The 19,431-nt window shown below is 42.2% G+C and overlaps 1 protein-coding gene across 4 annotated transcripts; it reads left to right on the top strand.

The window, feature by feature from the left end:
- Positions 1 to 511: 511 nt before the first annotated feature.
- Positions 512 to 16,554, top strand: LOC141564969 (uncharacterized). 4 transcript variants are annotated; one of them, XM_074307875.1, is made up of 6 exons: positions 512 to 1,890; positions 2,763 to 5,076; positions 5,456 to 5,538; positions 8,944 to 9,064; positions 14,108 to 14,308; positions 15,089 to 16,554. In XM_074307875.1, the coding sequence occupies exons 3-6, from the start codon at positions 5,461 to 5,463 to the stop codon at positions 16,483 to 16,485; spliced, it is 1,797 nt and encodes a 598-aa protein (XP_074163976.1). In that variant the 5' UTR covers positions 512 to 1,890; positions 2,763 to 5,076; positions 5,456 to 5,460; the 3' UTR covers positions 16,486 to 16,554. The 4 variants fall into 4 exon arrangements, with proteins under 4 accessions (XP_074163976.1, XP_074163977.1, XP_074163980.1 ...); XM_074307876.1 differs by having other exon boundaries at positions 2,763 to 3,283; XM_074307878.1 differs by lacking the exon at positions 512 to 1,890 and adding an exon at positions 1,916 to 2,221.
- Positions 16,555 to 19,431: the final 2,877 nt, after the last annotated feature.

Here is a 19,431-nt window from a genome sequence, read left to right on the forward strand (position 1 = left end):
TACTCAAATCTCTCAGACAGATTCTTCTTCCTGTAACGAACCGTTGTCTCCAGGCAGTTGCTGTTAACTCTTGTCCAAAGAAGTGACTTCCCTTCCTGCAGAGAGCTCCGTCAAGCCTGATGCAATTCAGAGTCTTTTCTTCTATCTCTGAGAGTCCTCTCTTTTATTCTCCCAGAGAATGGGCGTGGGATAATGCAAGGGCTTCTGGGAAGAACCACCCCAGCCAATGAGCTTGCCCCCTCTATCAAGTCAACCTGAGTTCTCACCTTGTAATTGTCCAGAAAACCTGAATTCTCACCTTGTCACTGTCCAGACAACCTCAGTTCTCACTTAGTAATCCTAACAAAAAGAGATTAAAGGAATTAGAATAGGGAATGAGGAAAAGAAATTATCACTCTTTGCAAGTGATATGATGGTATATGTAGTGGACCCTAGAGAATCAACTAAAAAACTATTAGAAATAATACACAACTTCAGTAAAGTTGCAGGATACAAAATAAATTCACAAAAATCATCTACTCATATTTATTAAGCAGATATATAAAAAGAGGCAGATGAAAACAACATATAAAAGGCAAGCTATGCATAGGATAAGCAAGGGGAAAGCATCCGAGAGAAGGAACTGGAATTGAGAGGGAAAAGTGGGTTTTAGTTAGGATTTAAAGGAAGCCAGTGAGGGCAATAATGGACAGCCAGAAAAAACACCAGAAGCCCAGAGAGGAGGGTCTTGTTCTTAGAGCACCCAGGAAGCTGTCACTGGCAGGAAGAAAACCTGGCCGGGAAAGGCGGGAGTGAGCTGACTTTGAGACCAAACTAGCATTCTGTGTTTGCTCCTGGGAACAAGGAGGGAGGAAGGAGCTGGAGTTTGTTGCTAGGGGACGGCATAATCAGACTTTGGTGAATGAATGGGGGATGGATTGGAATGTGGAGAGTCCCCCAGAACTACTGTAACGGTCCCGGTGGGAGATGATGGGGGTCTGCAGCAGGCTGGGGGAGGTATCGGGGGAAGAAGGGGCCACCTTCAGGAACAAGCTGGGAAGGGGAAAAGGGCCCCAGTGTCCCTCTGATGATCCTGGGTGCCAGGCACGGGACCTCGTTCCCAAAGCTCCATCTATTTCCCCTTTCTCCCTGGCGGTCTCTGTAAAACTCGAACAACAAAATGTTTTGGGTTTTTTTTTTTCTGGTTCCTCTCCCCAGGTGCAGGTTGGCACACAGTAGGAGCTTCATAAATGTTGCCAAAGGCAATCCTGGAAAGTGGGGGGATCAATAATGGGAAGTTTTCTGCCACAAGGAGGAAAGAACTGGAGGCTGGGGTGGAAATGGGCCTCCAGGAGGAGGGGATGGCTACGAGGATGGACCCCATGCCGGGCTAGAGGAGAGGGAAAGTCCTCCTAAGCAAAGGACTGAAGGATAGCAAATGCGACCCAGGGTGGGGGGGGGGGGGGGAGGAGCCAGGCGCATGCGCATTCCGACTCCACTTCTTGGCCTGTGTGGAGAGGGCTGTTTCTCCACTTACAGAACGTCAGTCCTGACAGCCAAGTTGGCTTTCAATGTGCGCACGCGCATACAGCATTCCACGCTGCCCTCCCAACGCCAGTCCCAACCGGAAGTGAAGTGTCTGATGCTCGGCCCAGAAGTGCCAGTCCACGCAGTGCTAGGTGCACGCGCTGCGGTATCCCCTTCTCTCTCCCGGACTTTCAGAACACTTCCGCCTACCAGCGGCCTCCCTGGCCAGACCTTCGATCTTGGGGGCTATGAGGACAACAGGCCTCGGGGGTCAGCAGGGGGAGGCCCAGGGGCGTGCTTCATCCTCCCAGCGGCCAGGCGTGCGCGTTGTCCCAGAGCATACGTGTGCGTGCGCGTGCACGAGCGCGCGGGCGTGGTGAGCAGGTGCGAGGGATGGGAGGGAGGTATGTACTTCCCCAGGGGAAGCTGGACCGCTCCTGTCTCGTTTCCCGGCTCCTGTCCGGCCTCTTCTTCCCTGGACTCTGGGACCTTCGCGAGTCTCAGGACCTTGCGTCCATCGTCCAGATCTGACCCCTGGCACTGGGACGTCTCCCACGCTTCCCGCACCAGTTTTGTCTCCTCTGGCTTGCCTGAATTTCTGGTGCGCTCCCTCTGTCGGTACCAGGGCTTCTTAAGCTTTTTCCACGCCTGATCCCTTTTAGCCCAAGAAATTTAACTGCCCCTGGTTTCTGCCCCTGGTTTGTAATGATATAAAGTAAGTATAATATGACATATATTGTAATATGTATGTATGTATATGTATGTAATACATATATATGTAATAATATAAAGTAAGGATAATCTTATCATTTAATGATAAGAGATCACAAAGAAATTTATTCTAAAACAGTTCTTTAGTACACATGTAATTTTACCATTAAAGAGGAAAGCAAATTTACTTACTCCGGAGATGGATGGCCTTGTTTATTTTTACGTAAAGAGTTAAGAATTGCCCTCGGCAAGTCACCTAACCCCAATTGCCTCAGGGGAAAAAAAAGAATTAAGTCTTGGCAGAATATTTGATACCTTTTACTATTGTCTGATTTGGGGGGACCCCCACATTCAGTTAACTACACAACCCCTGGTGGTGTCATGACCCAGTCTTAGAAGCCCACATGAAGCTACTAGGCAGGGTGTCCAGGATGGGGAATAGAAATAAGCAGTTTTCTCCATCCTACTTCCTTCTCACTATGGAAAAACTTATTAATTCACTTATAAGATACTATATTAAATTTTTTTTTCCTGTCCCTTGTCAGGTTTATTCTCAAGGTAACAAGAAAGCTTGGACCTTGGGTTCCGCAAGTTATTTACTGGAAGAAGTCTGTTTAAGATGTTGCCCACCGTGAAGACTCAGGTGACCATAGGAGAGCCCAGAAACACTTCTTCCTAAGCAGTGCTTCAGCACCAAGGATATGGCCTGGCTCAGCTGCTTAGGCAAGGTTGGCTGTGCTGGATTGAACAGAAAGATCTTTGAAGCTGAGGTGGAGAACTCAGGAGCACTCCTCCTCAAGCACTGCTTCAGCACCTTGGACAGGACTGCCCAGCTAATTAGGCAAGGTTGGCTGTGCTCGGTTGAACAGAGACAGCATTGTAGCTGGAGGTGGAGAGGTCTGGAGCACTCCTCCCTGGCCAGTGCTTCAGCACCTTGGACAGGACTGCCCCAGCTAATTAGGCAAGGTTGGCTGTGCTCAGTTGAACAGAGAGATCATTGAAGCTGGAGGCACTCCTCCTCAGGCACTGCTTCAGCACCTTGGACAAGACTAGCCCAGCTGCTAAGGTAAGGTGTCTGGTTATGCTCTTTTGGAGAGATTGTTGAGTCTGGACGTGGAAGAGAGATATAGGGCAGTCTAATGAGGGGTTGTAGGAACAATTAATAATCATCAAACAATGAAGGAGATCACAGCATTTGTGTAGTAGCAGGAAAGGAGCCAGTGGATATAGCAAAATTGAAGATCTTCTGAGTCTATTGGGGGGACAGAGTAGGGGATCTTTATAAAAGCATAATGTTGACAAGTCTTCCCAGCCAGATTTTCCCCAGGGAACTACAGAATTTCTCTCATTTCACCTATGAGAATAATGAAATATCACAGACATCCAGACTATTTCCTTTTGTGAAAGAGCCCTCATTTTTCCCTGCTAGCATTCATTCTCAATATATATAAAGCCATTAATTTATTCCTCTTTTGAAAAAATGAAGTAAGTTTTTAGTGAGTGAAGATGAAATATAACTGAGAAAATGAAGGTTTGCTCTTCTGAGCAAATTGATTTATTAAGCAAAGTATGCCAGTTGCCCAACAAGCCAGGACCAGACCATGTCAACTTACCTTAGCCAACTTTTATAAAGTTTATTAAAACTAATCAAACAAGGCCAATTAATTAGAAGGATTCTACTTAAACATCTTCCTCTCAACTCATAATCTTATTTATGGCTTCATCACTTCTTATCTTAGTTACTGCCACTGTTTCCTAATTATCCTTCCTATATCTAGTTTTCCCCCTCTCTATCCTATCCTCCTCAAAGTAGCTAACTGTATATTCTTTTATTTTTAAAATTAAAAATGAGGGGCAGCTAGGTGGTGCAATGGATAGAGCACCAACCTTGAATTCAGGAGGACCTGAGTTCAAATGTGATCTCAGACACTTAACACTTCCTAGCTGTGTGACCCTGGGCAAGTCACTTAACCCCAGCCTCAGAGGAAAAAAAACAAAAAAAAATATTAAAAATGAATTTATTAAAAACATCAAGCAGATACACATTGGTGAGTTAGTCATAAAAATGTACAGCGTTATGTCATCTGATTTCTAATTAGATGAAAAATTAGGGACTTTTCAAGTTGGGAGGGGGAGAACAAACAAAATTCTGTCTGTTATATATTGAGAAAAGGTAGAATCTTATTCCTCTCAAGTGTCTTTAAACAATCAAAGGAACTACAAAACAGTAACTTATTGATTATTCCAGGGCCTGTTTTCAGATAGATGTAGTTTGCTTGATATGTACAACTCCTTAAATCAATCTTTGGATCTGACTGGGTTAAACCACAACTTAGGTTCTTAGTTAAGGGTCTTCAAGCAGCAGGTAGGGATGGTCCAGCTTTCCACTCAGAGCTAGGTTCAAAAAATGAAATAGAATTTTCTACTATTTCCCACAATTGGATGATGTTTTCTCACAAGACAAAAATTAGATTAGACCCATAATTGAATAGAAACTAAGCTAACTCCAAATTGAGTTATAAGGCAGTCAGTGTGGTTCATTCAATTCCCAAAGTTATCCATCTGCTGTCCTAATACCCTTAATTCCCTCAAATCATAACAAATCCACAAGCACGCCTAAAATCAAAACATTTCTTTCTCCTTAATGAGTCCCTGGAATGTACCCTGATTTTCAAGGTTCTGCTCCTCCCATCATCCGCCCCACCCTCCCTTTCTCTCTTTATTGCCTTCTCTGTCTCTCATCCCTCAGAGAAGGCCTCTGAGACTCAGACTAGAATTTTCTCTCCTTATCAGCAGTTCTGCTCCTGGAGTCCCAGCATTTTAATGATGATGCATGACAACTGTCTTTAAGGATAATTGGTATGCATTGTGATTCTGTGTATTTTCTTCCATACCTTTAAAATTGCTGAGCAGGTGTTTCTGGGCTTTATTCTGGGGGAAATCTCTTTTCCTTTCAAGTCTGAATTATCACTTCTCTGAAGATGATTCCCTAATTTGTAACTTCACCCCAACCTCTTTCCAGAGCTCTCTGATCGTAGGAGATTTCAGAGCTGTCTCTTTTGAGTGTACGTGTGTGTGTTTGTATATGTAGTTATGTAAATGCCCCATGCACACATGCACCTGCTCCCTGGGTAATGGAATGCTTCTTGCTGCTATCAGGACATGTCTTGCCTAATTGGTTCAGAGGCTGAAAAGCCAGCCCCCAATTTCCTTCAGCAATTATAATCTCTTTCCACAGGCCTGATGTCTCTTGATTGTATTCAAGCAGGGAGCCTGGAGGAGGATGGAACATCCATCAGGGTCCTGTTGGGCCTAGGAGAGGTGAGTTGGGGTCTCTTCTTGTTCCCCAAACCAGGCTGCCTTCCTCCACAGTCAGTGAGGAGAACTAGTGCTGACTTGAGCCCTGGCTGTGAGTGTACCTCTGAGGCCCCTTCCTGGCTCTGGTAATGTCCTTGGAGATCATTAGGTTCAGCTTTCCTGGAATAGTCTCCAAATGAAGGCAGACAGGGGGAATTGTTTACCTAGTGTCTATCAGCAGGTCAGTAACCGAGTTGTGGGCTCTGTGTGACCTGGGACAATCCAGAAGCCTTCCCTGTGCCTCAGTTTTCTCATTTGCGCTTTGGAGGGATTGGACTAAAGGGTCAATAAGGAGAAATACTTCTTCCAGTGGTGGCAGCTCTCCTGGGTTCCCAGTCCCAAGTAATCCCCTTTCCATCTGTATTAGTTAACTTTTCTTTCCCCTGTCTTCAGAACACTTTCACATTCAATTTCTTTCTTTTTCTTTTAAAAACAATTCTTTACTGATATTTTGTGTACCATTCATCACTGTAGTATCATATATCCTGCTCCCCAAGAACCATCTTATGTGACAAATAATGGAGTTTTCCAAATAAACCACCATATCATTAACATACAGGGATAGCTTATCTCCTCTTAACCTTATTCCTTTAATTCTTTTTTCTTATTGCTCACATTCCCAGAACTATATCAAATAATAGGGGGAAGAGTGGGCATCCTTGCTTTTTCAGGTTTATTGGAAAAAATTCTTATGGATCCCCACTTGGTGTAATATTTTCTTTTGGTTTTATGATATATTTTTTAAAAGGTCCCTATAAGCCCAAGTTATTTGTTGGATGTTTATCATAAAAAATGCTATACTTTATAAAAGACTTTTTTTTGCATTTATTGAGATGATCATATGGTTTAACAAATATGGAGTTTTAATGTGATCAATATGGTTAGTTTTTATCATGTTGAACCATCCTTGTATCTCTGGTATACATCCAACTTGATCAACTTTATCATTTTCTTTTACATAGTTATTCATTATTTCTATGATTTCTTTTCAAAATTATAGAAAAAATTCATTTCCAAATCTCTCCCTTCCTCCAGCCCCACTCATTGAGAAGGCAAACAATATGGCATCAATTATACATGTGATAATATCGATTATACATGTGATATCATAAAAAAGATATTTCTGAGCAGCTAGGTGACACAGCAGATAGAGTACCATCCCTGAATTCAGGAGGACTTGAGTTCAAATGTGGCCTCAGACACTTAACACTTCTTAGCTAAGAAGCTATGTGACCATGTTGCAAAAAAATTTTTTTTAAAGCAAGAAAAGTAAAGTGTAAAACAATATTATTTATTTTATCAGTTCTTTCTCTGGAGGAGAACAGCGTTTTTCATCTGAGTCCTTTTCAATTTGCATTGCATCATTATATTGATCAAAGTAGCTAGGTCTTTCACATCTGATTATCATTACAATATTGCTGTTACTGTATATTATATTTTCCTGGTTCTACTTACATCTTTTCACATCAGTTTAGAATTTTCCAAATTTAGCCTGCTTATCATTTCTTTCAGCACATATTCCATCACAGTCTATGACTTGTTTTTTGGTCTGCTCATTATTTAAGATTTCACTATTAATTCTCCATTTGAGTCCTTATCTTTATTTATAATTCCCAAACTAATTATATTCCTATTACATTGTGCTTAAAGGATATATTGACTATTTCTGCCTTTTTACATATTTGCAAAATCTTTGTGCTTTAGTACATTGTCATATTTTGTGAAAGGTCCATATGGTTAAGAGAAATATATACCTTCCCTTGTTGTCCCATTTGGAAGACACCATTGTAATGTTCTGTTGTCTCCAGAAACTGCCAATCGCTCTCTGGGAGATCTGCTTTCTGAACTCAATCCCAGACTAGACTCTTCTTCCTCCAGAGAGCCATCCCAACTCTGTCCTAAAGTAGACTCATGCTCCAGGCTCAATGTTGTCTTCTTTTATCCTCCCAGAGAATGGGCGTGGAATAACTTAGGGGCTTGTGGGAAAAATATTTCAACCAATGAACTTGCTCCTTTTAAAGGTTTTATAAACTCCTTTTCATATGTAAACTCCTCCTCAGAAGTTCAAAGGGGTAAATTCCCCTTAAAGGCCAGAACCAAAGGTGTGAACTAGAGAATTGTTAAGTACCGACTTAGCACTTAGTAAGAACCTAATATCTCATAATCTCATTAGCACTTAGTAAGAACCTAACACACCATAAGTCTTCTAATTTCTCCAGAAATTTGTTCATTTCCACATTTTCCCTTTTGTTAATCCTTCAGTTAATCACAGAGTGATAGCAAGATATTGAAGTCTCCCATCACTATTGTTATTGTCTATATCTTATTGAAACTTTGATGTTTCCTTCATGAATTTGGATTCTAAGACATTTGAAGCATATAATTTTATTAGTAATGTTAGTTTATTGTCTGTGGTTTCTTTCACCAGACATAGTTTCTTTCTTTATCCCTTTTTATTTTTGCCAATATTTGTTTTTGCTTTGTCTCATAGCATGATAGCATTTCCTTCTTGTTTTTAATTTGCTTGATCCATAGTTAAAAAAAAAAAAAAACCTATCTCCTCAAGTTTTCTTTTATGTATATCTTTGTTTTTAAAATATTTCTTTTAAGCAATAGGTTTGTAGGGTTTTGGTTTCTTAACCATTCTATCACTATTTTACATTTTGATTTTTCCCCAGTCTGCCATAAACAAAATATTTTGTTTCTTCAGTTACTATACTTTTGTCTTTTTTTTTTTGAGGTGGCCATGTTTCTCTCACCCCTGTTCCCCTTTTCTCATCTGTTATCCCTTTCTTTTTAAAGTTTTTTTTTAATTCTTTTTTCCTATTTTTATATCATTATATATTTCCACCCTCTCTATTTTCAAGTAGTCAGGTAGATTCCCCCTTCTTCTCCTCCAACTTGTCTCGTTTGTTAGTTCTTTTAATTTTAATTTGCACCAGCAAGATAATTGTGGAAATATGTATAGAAGAATTGCACATGTTTAACATATTGCTTTCTTGGGGAGGGAGGAGGGGAAAAATTTGGAACACAAGTTTTGCAAGGGTCAGTATTAAAAATTATCTATGCATATGTTTTTAAAATAAAAATCTTTTTATTTTTGCATTTTGCAACATGGTCACATAGCTAGGAAGTGTTAAGTGTCTGAGGCCAGATTTGAACTCAAGTCCTCCTGAATTCAGGGCTGGTGCTCTTTCCACTGTGCCACCTAGCTGCCCCAGAAATATCTTTTTTATGATATCACATGTATAATCGATATTAACACCATCTTGCTGTTCCTGTGATTCAGAAGTGTCTATGGCAGGTCCTTCTCTCAGGGCCGGCTTCTTTCTCCACATGGGGCCAGCATAGTTGTGTTTGGGGTTGCAGGTGACCTTCAAGGATGTGGCCTTGGACTTCACCTGGGATGAGTGGGGATGCCTGAGCACGTTTCAAAGGGAGCTCTACAGGGAGGTGATGCTGGAGAACTACAGGAACCTGGTCTCCCTGGGTAAGGAGGCTCCCTGGGGGGCTCACAGCTGTGGAGCACAGACCTTGCTGAGGTGGCTCTGAAAGCAGGGGCCCCATGGCCTTTTAGATCCAGAAGCAAGGCCTGTCTTCCCTTTCCACGTTCTTCTTGGTCAGGGACACTCCCCAGGATGCCCCTGTGGTGACTTCCCTACACGGGATTACTCTGCTTCAAGGTGGGAGGGAGGCCCAAGACATTTCTGCAGTTCTAAGCCTGGCAGGGCATTGGGGGCCATCTACTGACCACCCTTCATTTTTAGTGGAAGCAACTGGCCTGAAGGGTGGAAGTGGTTAGTGCAAGGTCACCGTCCTGGGGACTATTAGATGGGAACTTGAACTGAGATCTCTGTAGTCTCAGCCCAGTCAACCCAAATCCAATATCCAAACAGACATTCATTCATTCATTTATCTATCTAGTTATTTATTCATTTACTTATCTATTAATTTATTTTTTCATTTATTTATTTATTTGTTTGTTTGTTTTTATTATAACTTTTTATTGACAGAACATAATGGATAATTGTTTACAACATTGTCGCCTGCACTCATTTCTGTTCAGATTTTCCCCTGCACTCCCTCCCCTAGATGGCAGGCAGTTTTATACATGTTAAATAAATTATAGTGTATCCTAAATACAATATATGTGTGCAGAACCGAACAGTTCTCTTGCTGCACAAGAAGAATTGGAGTCAGAAGGTAAAAATAATCTGGAAAGAAAAACAAAAATGCATGTAGTTCACATTCATTTCCCAGTGTTCCTTCTCTGGATGTAACTGGTTCTCTCTATCATTGATCAATTGGAACTAAATTAGATCTTCTCTTTGTTGAAGGTATCCACTTCCATCAGAATATATCCTCATACAGTATTGTTGTTGAAGTATATATTGATCTCCTGGTTCTGCTCATTTCACTCAGCATCAGTTCATATAAGTCTTTCCAAGCCTCTCTGTATTTATCCTGCTGGTCATTTCTTACAGAACAATAATATTCCATAACATTCAAATAACACAGTTTACCCAACCATTCTTCAATTGATGGGCATCCACACATTTTTCAGTTTCTGGCCGCTACAAAAAGGGCTGCCACAAACATTTTGGCAATACAGGTCCTTTTCCCTTCTTTAGTATCTCTTTGGGATAAAAGCCCTGTAGTAACACTGATAGATCAAAGGACATGCACAGTTTGATAACTTTTTGGGCATAATTCCAGAAGGTTGGATTCATTCACAACTCCACCAACAATGCATCAGTGTCCCAGTTTTCCCGAATCCCCTCCAACATTCATCATTATTTTTTCCTGTCATCTTACCTAATCTGACAGGTGTGTAATGGTATCTCAGAGTTGTCTTGATTTGCATTTCTCTGATCAATAGTGATTTGAAATACCCTTTCATATGAGTAGAAATAGTTTCAATTTCATTTATGAAAATTGTTCATATACTTTGACTATTTATCAATTAGAGAATAGCTTGATTTCTAATAAATTAGAATCAATTCTCTATATATTTTGGAGATGAGGCCTTTATCAGAACCTTTAACTGTAAAAATGTTTTCCCAGTTTGTTGCTTCCCTTCTAACCTTGTTTGCATTAGTTTTGTTTGTACAAAGGCTTTTTAATTTGATATAATCAAAATTTTCTATTTTGTGATCAATAATGATCTCTAGTTCTTATTTGGTCACAAATTCCTTTCTCCCCCACAAGTCTGAGAGGTAAACTATCCTATATTTCTCTAATTTATTCATAATCTCATTCTTTATGCCTAAACCATGGACCCATTTTGATCTTATCTTGTTGTACGATGTTAAATGTGGGGCCATGCCTAATTTCTGCCACACTAATTTCCAGTTTTCCCAGCAGTTTTTGTCAATAGTGAATTCTTATCCCAAAAGTTGGGATCTTTGGGTTTGTCAAACACTAGATAGCTATAATCATTGACTATTTTGCCTATGAACCTAACCTATTCCACTGATCACCTAATCTATTTCTTAGCCAATACCAAATAGTTTTTTTGACTGCTGCTTTATAATATAGTTTTAGATCAGGTACAGCTAGGTCACCTTCATTTGATTTTTTTTCGTTAATTCCTTTGAAATTCTTGATATTTTGTTCTTCCATATGGATTTTGTGGTTATTTTTTCCAGGTCATTAAAATAGTTTCTTGGGAATCAGATTGGTATAGCACTAAATAAATAGATTAGTTTAGGGAATATTATCATCTTTATTATATTCTCTCGGCCTATCCAAGAGCACTTTATGCCAATAAATTCGATAAATGAAATGGAAGAATACCTTCAAAAATATATCTTGCCCAGATTAACAGAGGAAGAAGTAAATTGGTTAAACAGTCCTATTTTAGAAAAAGAAATAAAACAAGCTATTAAACAACTCCCTAAGGAAAAAACCCCCAGTACAAGATGGATTTACATGTGAATTCTATTGAACATTTAAAGAACAATTAACTCCAATGCTATATAAACTATTTGAAAAAAATAGGGATTAAGGCAGTCCTACTAAATTCTTTTTATGACACAGACATGGTACTGATACCTAAACCAGGTAAGTCAAAAACAGAGAAAGAAAATTAGAGACCAATCTCCCTAATGAATATTGATGCTAAAATCTTAAATAAAATATTAGGAAATAGATTACGGAAAATCATTCCCAGGATAATATACTATGACCACGTATGATTAATACCAGAAATGCAGGGCTGGTTCAATATTAGGAAAACTATTAGCATAATTGACTATATCAGTAACCAAATTAACAAAAACCATATGATCATCTCAATAGGTGCAGAAAAAGCATTTGATAAAATCCAACATTCATTCATAATAAAAACACTGGAAAGTATAGGAATAAATGGACTTTTCCTTAAAATAGTCAGAAGCATATATTAAAAACTGTCAGTAAGCATCATATGTAATGGGGATAAACTGGAACCTTTCCCAGTAAGATCAGGAGTGAAACAAGGTTGCCCACTATAACCATTATTATTCAATATTATATTAAAAACGCTAGCCTTGGCAATAAGAGTTGAAAAAGAAATTAAAGGAATTAGAATAGGGAATGAAGAAACCAAATTGTCACTCTTTGCAGATGCTATAATGGTATAGAGAGACCCAGAGATTCTACTAAAAAGCTATTAGAAATAATTCACAACTTTAGCAAAGTTGCAGGATACAAAATAAATCCACATAAATCCTCAGCATTTTTATACATCACCAACAAAAATCCCACAGCAAGAGATAAAAAGAGAAATTCCATTCAAAATAACTGTTGATAGCATAAAATATTTGGGAATCTATCTACCAAAGGAAAGTCAGGAATTATGTGAGCAAAATTACAAGCAGGCATTTATTAAGTGCCTACCATATGCCAGGAACCATGCTAAGATAAAGGCCAAAGACAGTCCCTGTCCTCAAGGAGTTTAAAGTCTAACAAGGCAGAGAACATGCAAAGAGTATGCTCCATTTTGGTTAGGTGGGAAATTATTATAAGAGGAAAAGCCCAGAATTAAAAGGGGGAGGGATGACTTCCTGCAGAAGTGGGGGCTGTTAGTTGGGATTTCAGGAAACCAGATGTAGTGTTGGATCACTGAGGAGAAGGGAACAGGAGAAGGTAGAATGTAGCAGCATCCCCATAGAGCTGATAATTAAGTTCAGGAGAGCTGATAAAAGCACCAAGCTAAGGGCCCAGGAGAAACCCCACTGAACCCCTGCAGTGAGAGGGTGTGATCTAAAGGAGGATCCAGCCCAGGAGGCAGAGAAGGAGCAGACAAAAAGATGGGAGGAGAGCCAGGGCTGAAGAGTGTCTAGAGAGAGTGACCTGCAGCATCAGAGGTGACCTAGATGTCAGGCTCTGGCAACTCAGAGGTCCTTAGTAACTTTGGAGAGAGCACTCAATGGAAAGAAAGGGTCAGGAGTCAGATGATAAGGACTTAAAAGCAGGGTGGGGAGAAAGCAGAGGCCCCTAGATGGCAGCTATCTAGGGCTGAGAGAGATACACAGCAATGGTTACTGGGGATGGAAGAACCAAGTGAGGACTCAGCTGGGGTCGAGAGATGGGTGATGGGAGGAGAAAGGATAGGGAGAGAGGAGAAAGGGGCTTGAAGAAGAAGAAAGGGGGTGAAGGAGGAAAAAGTCATATGAGGGAGGAGAAAGGCCCATGAGGGAGGAGAATGGGGAAAGGGAGGAGAAAGGGAGTGAAAGAGGAGAAAGTGTGTGAGGGAGAAGAAAGAGGTATGGGGGAGGAGAAGACTCCCTTCAGAGGGAGGGGCAGTGATGGGGTCTTAGAGAGCAGCTACCGGGTTTTTGTTCAGGCGATTACTAGTGTGAACCTGAAGGAAGAGGGCTACTAAGAGAAGGAGGAAGAGGGAGACCCTGGCAGGGGTAATGGGGCTTACAGGGAGTCCCTGAGAGTGAGGGAAAGGGTAGCTGGGTCATTGTGGGGAGCCAGGTTACCTGAGGAGCTGGTAGATGAATGAGTGGGGAGAAAAGTGGACTGAAGATGAATGGAAGGATGTTGGGTCAGGAGTGAGCACTGCAGAGGGCACACTGGGGAGGGGGTGCAGGTAGGAGGAGACTTGGGGTGGGAGGGCCGAGAAGGGCAGGAATGGAGAATCAGGTGGGGGAGGTGTGAGGCCGTAGACTTGCACCTCACAGCAGAGGAGTTCAAAAACAATCTAGCCTTCTTGGGACCCCCCGGTCTTGGCCCAAGGTTCCTCAGGGTCAGTAGAGATCATTTTGTTTTTGTGCAAACTGAGACTTGAAGAAATGATGGTCTCCCTGACCCTAGGCTTTTGGAGCAGGGCTGGGAGGTTCACTGGGAATACTGTTCCAGAGTAGACCTAGGTTTCCCCAAAAGGTGGGAAGGGTCCAGTTTTAGCAACCCCCTCAGGGTCACAGAATCAGAGCCTCTTATCCCATCTCAGTCACTCCTCCCTTCATACTTTGCCCCTTTCCTCTCTGATCTCCTTCCATCTTCAGCATGTGCAAAGCTGTCTCATTTTCTCCCCCATGAACAGGGCTTCCTGGTCCCAAGCCAGACCTCATCTCTTGGTTGGAGGGAGAGCAAGAATCACATACATGGGATTCGTTGGGATATGCTACTGGGAGCCCCTCCTCATCTGAAGGGGAACATCCCAGGAGTCAGTTGGAAGCCAGTGAATGGAGCAGCCCAGCTGGACTCTTCTGTGTGGCCATCTTGGAAGCCCTGGAAGGTGCAGGTGGGTGTGTGGAGGGCAGGGGGACTAAATAGGTCAGTGGCCAGAGTCCAAAGAGCCTGGGGGACTGAAGCTTTCTGCTTTCAGTAGTCACCTGGCCATACAGAGGAGGCTCACTACCACAGGCTGGACCAGCATCTGGAAAGCAGGGCTCTCTCTCCCCATGATTCCTCAAAGCAGACCTTTCCTCCCCAGACTTGGGGATCAGAATTAAGAGATAGAAAGGGTGGGGCCCAACTCTGGGAGGCAGAGTCCAGACTAACCGGCCTCTAGATTGAAGAAAGGGAAGCCTGCCAGGTCCAGTGGGCTCGGCCTCATGGGGATTTTCCCAGCTCCCTGTCCTGGACTCTGAAGTTATGAGAGCTCTTAAGCACTCTTTCCTTCATATGGGATGGGAGAGCCCCCTGGAGAAGGTCTGCCTGAATACACACACAGGCACTCGATGCACGTGTGGGCAAGTTCCCTCACTTCCCAAACCACTTTCTCAGTTTGTCAGATGAGAAGGGGTACTTTCCAGCTCTGGCACTGGTGATTGCCATCCTTCCCTGCAATGGGGGCAGGCTTTGAAATTGGATGATGTCCCTCCTCCTCGGGGATTATGTTGTGCAAAGTGAATGTTCTGGGGCTGAAGAGGTTGAAGTCCCAGCAGGGAATGAGGTGGGAGGGTTCTGGATTCCAGTATGGGTTGGGCTAAGAATAAGCTTTGCCTGGGATTTCACATTTACTCCCTGGGACTAGCTGTCCAGTCCTGTGGGCTTTACATCTGTTTCCCTTTTCTTTCAGCTTGGGATACTAACCTCAAGGACCAGGAGTCACCTGAAAGGCAGGATGTGGGACCAGAAGAGATGTCGGTGGAAGGAGTCCCTGGCCACGTTCTCAGAAACAAAGCCTTTGTGGGAGGTCCCATCCAAGAGATTAGGTTATGGCAACAATTGCAAAACCTGGCAGGAGAGATTCCGAAGAAGCTCATTTCCCAGCAAAGTGATCTGAGGCAATTGATTCTGGACCCGAAAACTCTTATTGAGCAAAGAGACTGTGACCTTAATATGGGCCAAGATATCCACAGGAGCCTGTACAGGCCCAAGATGTCAAGCAATGAGAATGAAGTTGAGGATCTTCCAGTCCTGATTCAACCCCCAAGTCTGTGTAAGATTGAGAAATCCTGGAATTGTGAGGAGTTTGAAAAGACCTCCAGCCAAAATGCAGGGATGATCCCACAACAGAGAATTCACCTGAGACAGAAAACTGAGAAATCGAAGCAGTATGGGAAAAACTTCCAGGAAATCTCTCACCTTAAAAAAGGCCGGAGAATTCAGACTAGAGAGAGACCTTATGTATGTAAGGACTGTGGAAAGTCTTTTGCCCAGTATTCTTACTTTACTAATCATGAAAGGACGCATAATCGAGACCGGCCATATGAATGTAAGGAATGTGGGAAGACCTTCAACTGGAAGTCTTATCTCATTGGCCATCAGAGAATTCACACTGGAGAGAAGCCTTATGAATGTAAGGGCTGTGGAAAAGCCTTCAGCCACAGTTCAGCCCTTATAGCACACCAGAGAGTTCACACTGAGGAGAAACCCTATCAGTGCAAAGAATGTGGGAAAGCCTTCAAATGGAAGTCAGGTCTCAATCAACATCAGAGAATTCATACTGGGGAGAAACCTTATCAGTGTCAGGAATGTGGGAAGTGTTTCAACTGGAAGACACCCCTCATTCAGCACCAGAGAATTCACACTGGAGAAAAGCCTTATAAATGTGGTGAATGTGGGAAGGCCTTCAGCCAAAACTCAGCTCTTATTGTACATAAGAATATTCATACTGGAGAAAAACCGTTTCAGTGTAAGGAGTGTGGGAAGGCCTTTCACTTGAATTCACACCTCGTACAACATCAGAGAATTCACACTGGAGAGAAACCCTATGAATGTAACGAATGTGGGAAAGCTTTCAGCCAAAGCTCCTCCCTCATTATACATCAGAGAATGCACAGTGGGGAGAAACCTTATCAGTGTAAAGAGTGTGGGAAAGCTTTCAGTAGGAGCTCATCCCTTTTTGAACACCACAGAGTTCATACTGGAGAGAGACCTTTTAAATGTAAGACATGTGGGAAGACCTTTAACAGAAATTCCTATCTCATTCAGCATCAAAATTCTCACTGGACAGAGACCTTAGAAGTATAAGGGAACATGGACAGAGTTGTACAGTCTGGTGCCCACAGCAGATCCAAAAATACATTATACTTGTCCCCAGCAATGTGTTGAAGTTGTATTGTGTTCTTGTCCCTTGGCGCTTCCCCTTTTCCCCGCCCCCCCCCCACCAAACAGCTGTTATAAAGTAGGAGGAAGAGAAATTGCAAAGAGGAGACTTGTAGTCACTTGCAGATGGTTCCATAAGTTACAGTATACTGTCTCATAAATTAACTGAGCCCACAGCCTAAAACAATGTTGGGGGAAACAGCTAGACTTTCCTATAAGGACTCCTGGCTCCTTCTATCTGCCTGTGTCTGTAAGCCTTGGATGAGCTTCCAATTCAAGCCTTAAGACCAGCAGAACCCCAGAAAACATTAAATTAATGAACTAGTCTAAAGTGTTAATTATGACTGAGATGTGGAGATGCTAATGAACCAAGACAGAGGTGATGAGCATAAGACTTGGTCCTTCCCCATTGCTGAAATCCCATAAAAATGATTTCTCCTATGCTTCTGCTCTTCCACCTGCTGCTGGTCCATGCTGTCCAAGGGTTCCCATTTGCAACCTGCAATCACAGATGTGAGCATACCCTTCCACCTCCCCATTGGGTTGCCTACCTCTCCCTCCTTCCCTCCATCTCTCCATCCCATGCCATCTGCCTCTGGGCCTTATTGAAGTATCTGAAGTGTTTCTCCCTGCTTGCTGCCATTGTGGTGGGTAGCCAAAGACCTCAACATACCTGTCTCCTCCAGACCCCAAATCCCTCCTCTTCCCTTTTTTGAGGATCACTAGGGTTATAGAGGACTCTGCTTACAGCTGCCCCTACCATGAACAAGTGAAATGAGTGACTGAAGGCATCAGATGTGCTTCTGTTCTCATTATAAAGGGGTTAGTCCCTTTATTTGGGTCACTATAAATCTACAAAAATTTCCTATTGTTCCATATACTTCCATAAACTGATAATTCAAATAACATGATTATCTCTAAGGAGCCAGCAAGAAAGGTGAAGAGCAAACTATGTTGCTTCTGGGCTACAGACATTCCTTCTGTTAATAAGTGGCAAATATCAAAAACGGGAAATGACATATTGTTTTAAAATTGCCCCTTAATCACAATTGCTTAGGTATTTTGTTGTTTTTGTTGTTGTTGTTGTTGTTTTTGCCAAGGCAATTGGAGTTAAGTGACTTGCCCAGCATCACACAGTAAGTGTTAAATGTCTGAGGCCAGACTTGAACTCAAGACAGAGCTGATGCTCTATCCACTACCCATCTAGTTGGCTCTATTGTTTAACTTTGGGAAGAGAATCTACTTTGTACCCTTTGTAGGATGCAAGGGAAGCTTCCTGAGAATGATTATCATGTCAAAAGCAAATAACGCTGGAAAGCTTTACAACTCATTCCTTGTTGATGATTAGTTCAGTAGATGGGAAGCATTAATCCATATAGTGGATGTGGGAAATCCTTCTAGCACAGAAAACAAAAGCCTGGAGAACCATGTGGAAAACAGGCCCTACACATACATATGTAGGAAATGAGTCATTGCAACTTACTGTCTTGGTCTGTGCTGAGGAGAACCATTGGGGCTGAATGAGAGGTCGGTACACTCCAGTGCCTCTTAGAAGCTTAATTTGGGGGGCACAAGGGGACCCAGCTTCCATGGATCCTCAGGATGGTTGTTCCACCAGATGCCGTGTTTTCCTCCTACAACTATTTGGGTTACTAATTCTTACATTCTGTGCCCACATTATTATAAAGATCATGTATGAGATTGGCTCTAATCACAAACCACCATCACCTTTGTGCAAAAGCAATACAAAGCAAGGAGAGATGTGGGTAAGGGAGAGGTCTGGACAAAATTAAACAATTTCAGGAGATAGCATCCAGATTAGGGAGGAATTGTGGAGAAAGTCCTTGTGAGATGAACTTTGAAGGCAGAGAATGGATTCTGAAAGGGAGGGGCAAGGACCTCCTGTCACAGGAGACGGACTTTACAGATCCACAGGAGAACCAGAAAACACTGAGGGGAAGGGAGGCCTTAGCTGGCCTCCACTTTGGACACTCCTAATCCTCAATCCCAAATTGCCAACTGTTGGCAATTTGGGATTGAGGATTAGGAGAAAACAATTGACACTAGATAGATGGAATTGGGGATCATCAAGGTAGCCATGGCTATTGGATCATTTGGAGTGGAGGAAATCACTAAGAATGTGGACAAGATCAGCACATAGGAGAGAGTTCCAAAGGCGAGCCATATTCAGACCTAGTTGACATATTAAATATGCCCACTAAATATACACATTCATACACAATCATACACATGCCACAAACATAAACTGTTATGTGACAGTTCTCAGTTTCCATGATTATCCTGACCCAGTCTTGACTCGTTTTCCTGCTTCTCTGTCCTGCAAAACTTCCCCTCCCTCTTTATCAGAATATTTGATAAGGATAAAAGATCTTATTTTTTAGAATGTCATATCAGAATGCCTCTTCCCATCCCAAGCTATTGGAATGTCAGATACCATCTTATCAAGATGCCTCTCCCCATGTCCAGGGTTTCTCCCCTTGATTATGTCATCTCATCTCCCTTGGCTCACCCCACCTTGTCAGAATCCTGTTCCCACTCTCAGCACCCTGACTGTGCCCCTGTCTCAGTCTACCCCCTGCGTCTGAGCCATGTGTATATATGAGAACTCACATTGTTGTCTGGATTCTTGGAGACGATAGTCTCATTCAGGCCTGGGATCAAACCATGGATCCATTTGATCCCAGTATATCTCTCCATTTAATAAATTATTAAATACTCTCTAATCTCTTTCTTGCTCAGTTTCTCGGTCCTTACAAAACCTGCAAATACATATTAAATAATATTTATTATTAAAATGTAATAATATTAAATAAAATTATAGATTTTGTCTGATAACTCCTGTCCCTTGTT

This window comes from Sminthopsis crassicaudata, chromosome 3 (assembly GCF_048593235.1).
Source record: "Sminthopsis crassicaudata isolate SCR6 chromosome 3, ASM4859323v1, whole genome shotgun sequence".
Taxonomy (NCBI): domain Eukaryota; kingdom Metazoa; phylum Chordata; class Mammalia; order Dasyuromorphia; family Dasyuridae; genus Sminthopsis; species Sminthopsis crassicaudata.

Coding starts and splice junctions, on each gene's coding strand:
- LOC141564969 (XM_074307875.1), top strand. CDS start 5,461: ATGTCTCTTGATTGTATTCAAGCAGGGAGCCTGGAGGAGGATGGAACA. Junction 5,539..8,943: donor TCCTGTTGGGCCTAGGAGAG/GTGAGTTGGGGT, acceptor TTGGGGTTGCAG/GTGACCTTCAAGGATGTGGC. Junction 9,065..14,107: donor CAGGAACCTGGTCTCCCTGG/GTAAGGAGGCTC, acceptor CCCCATGAACAG/GGCTTCCTGGTCCCAAGCCA.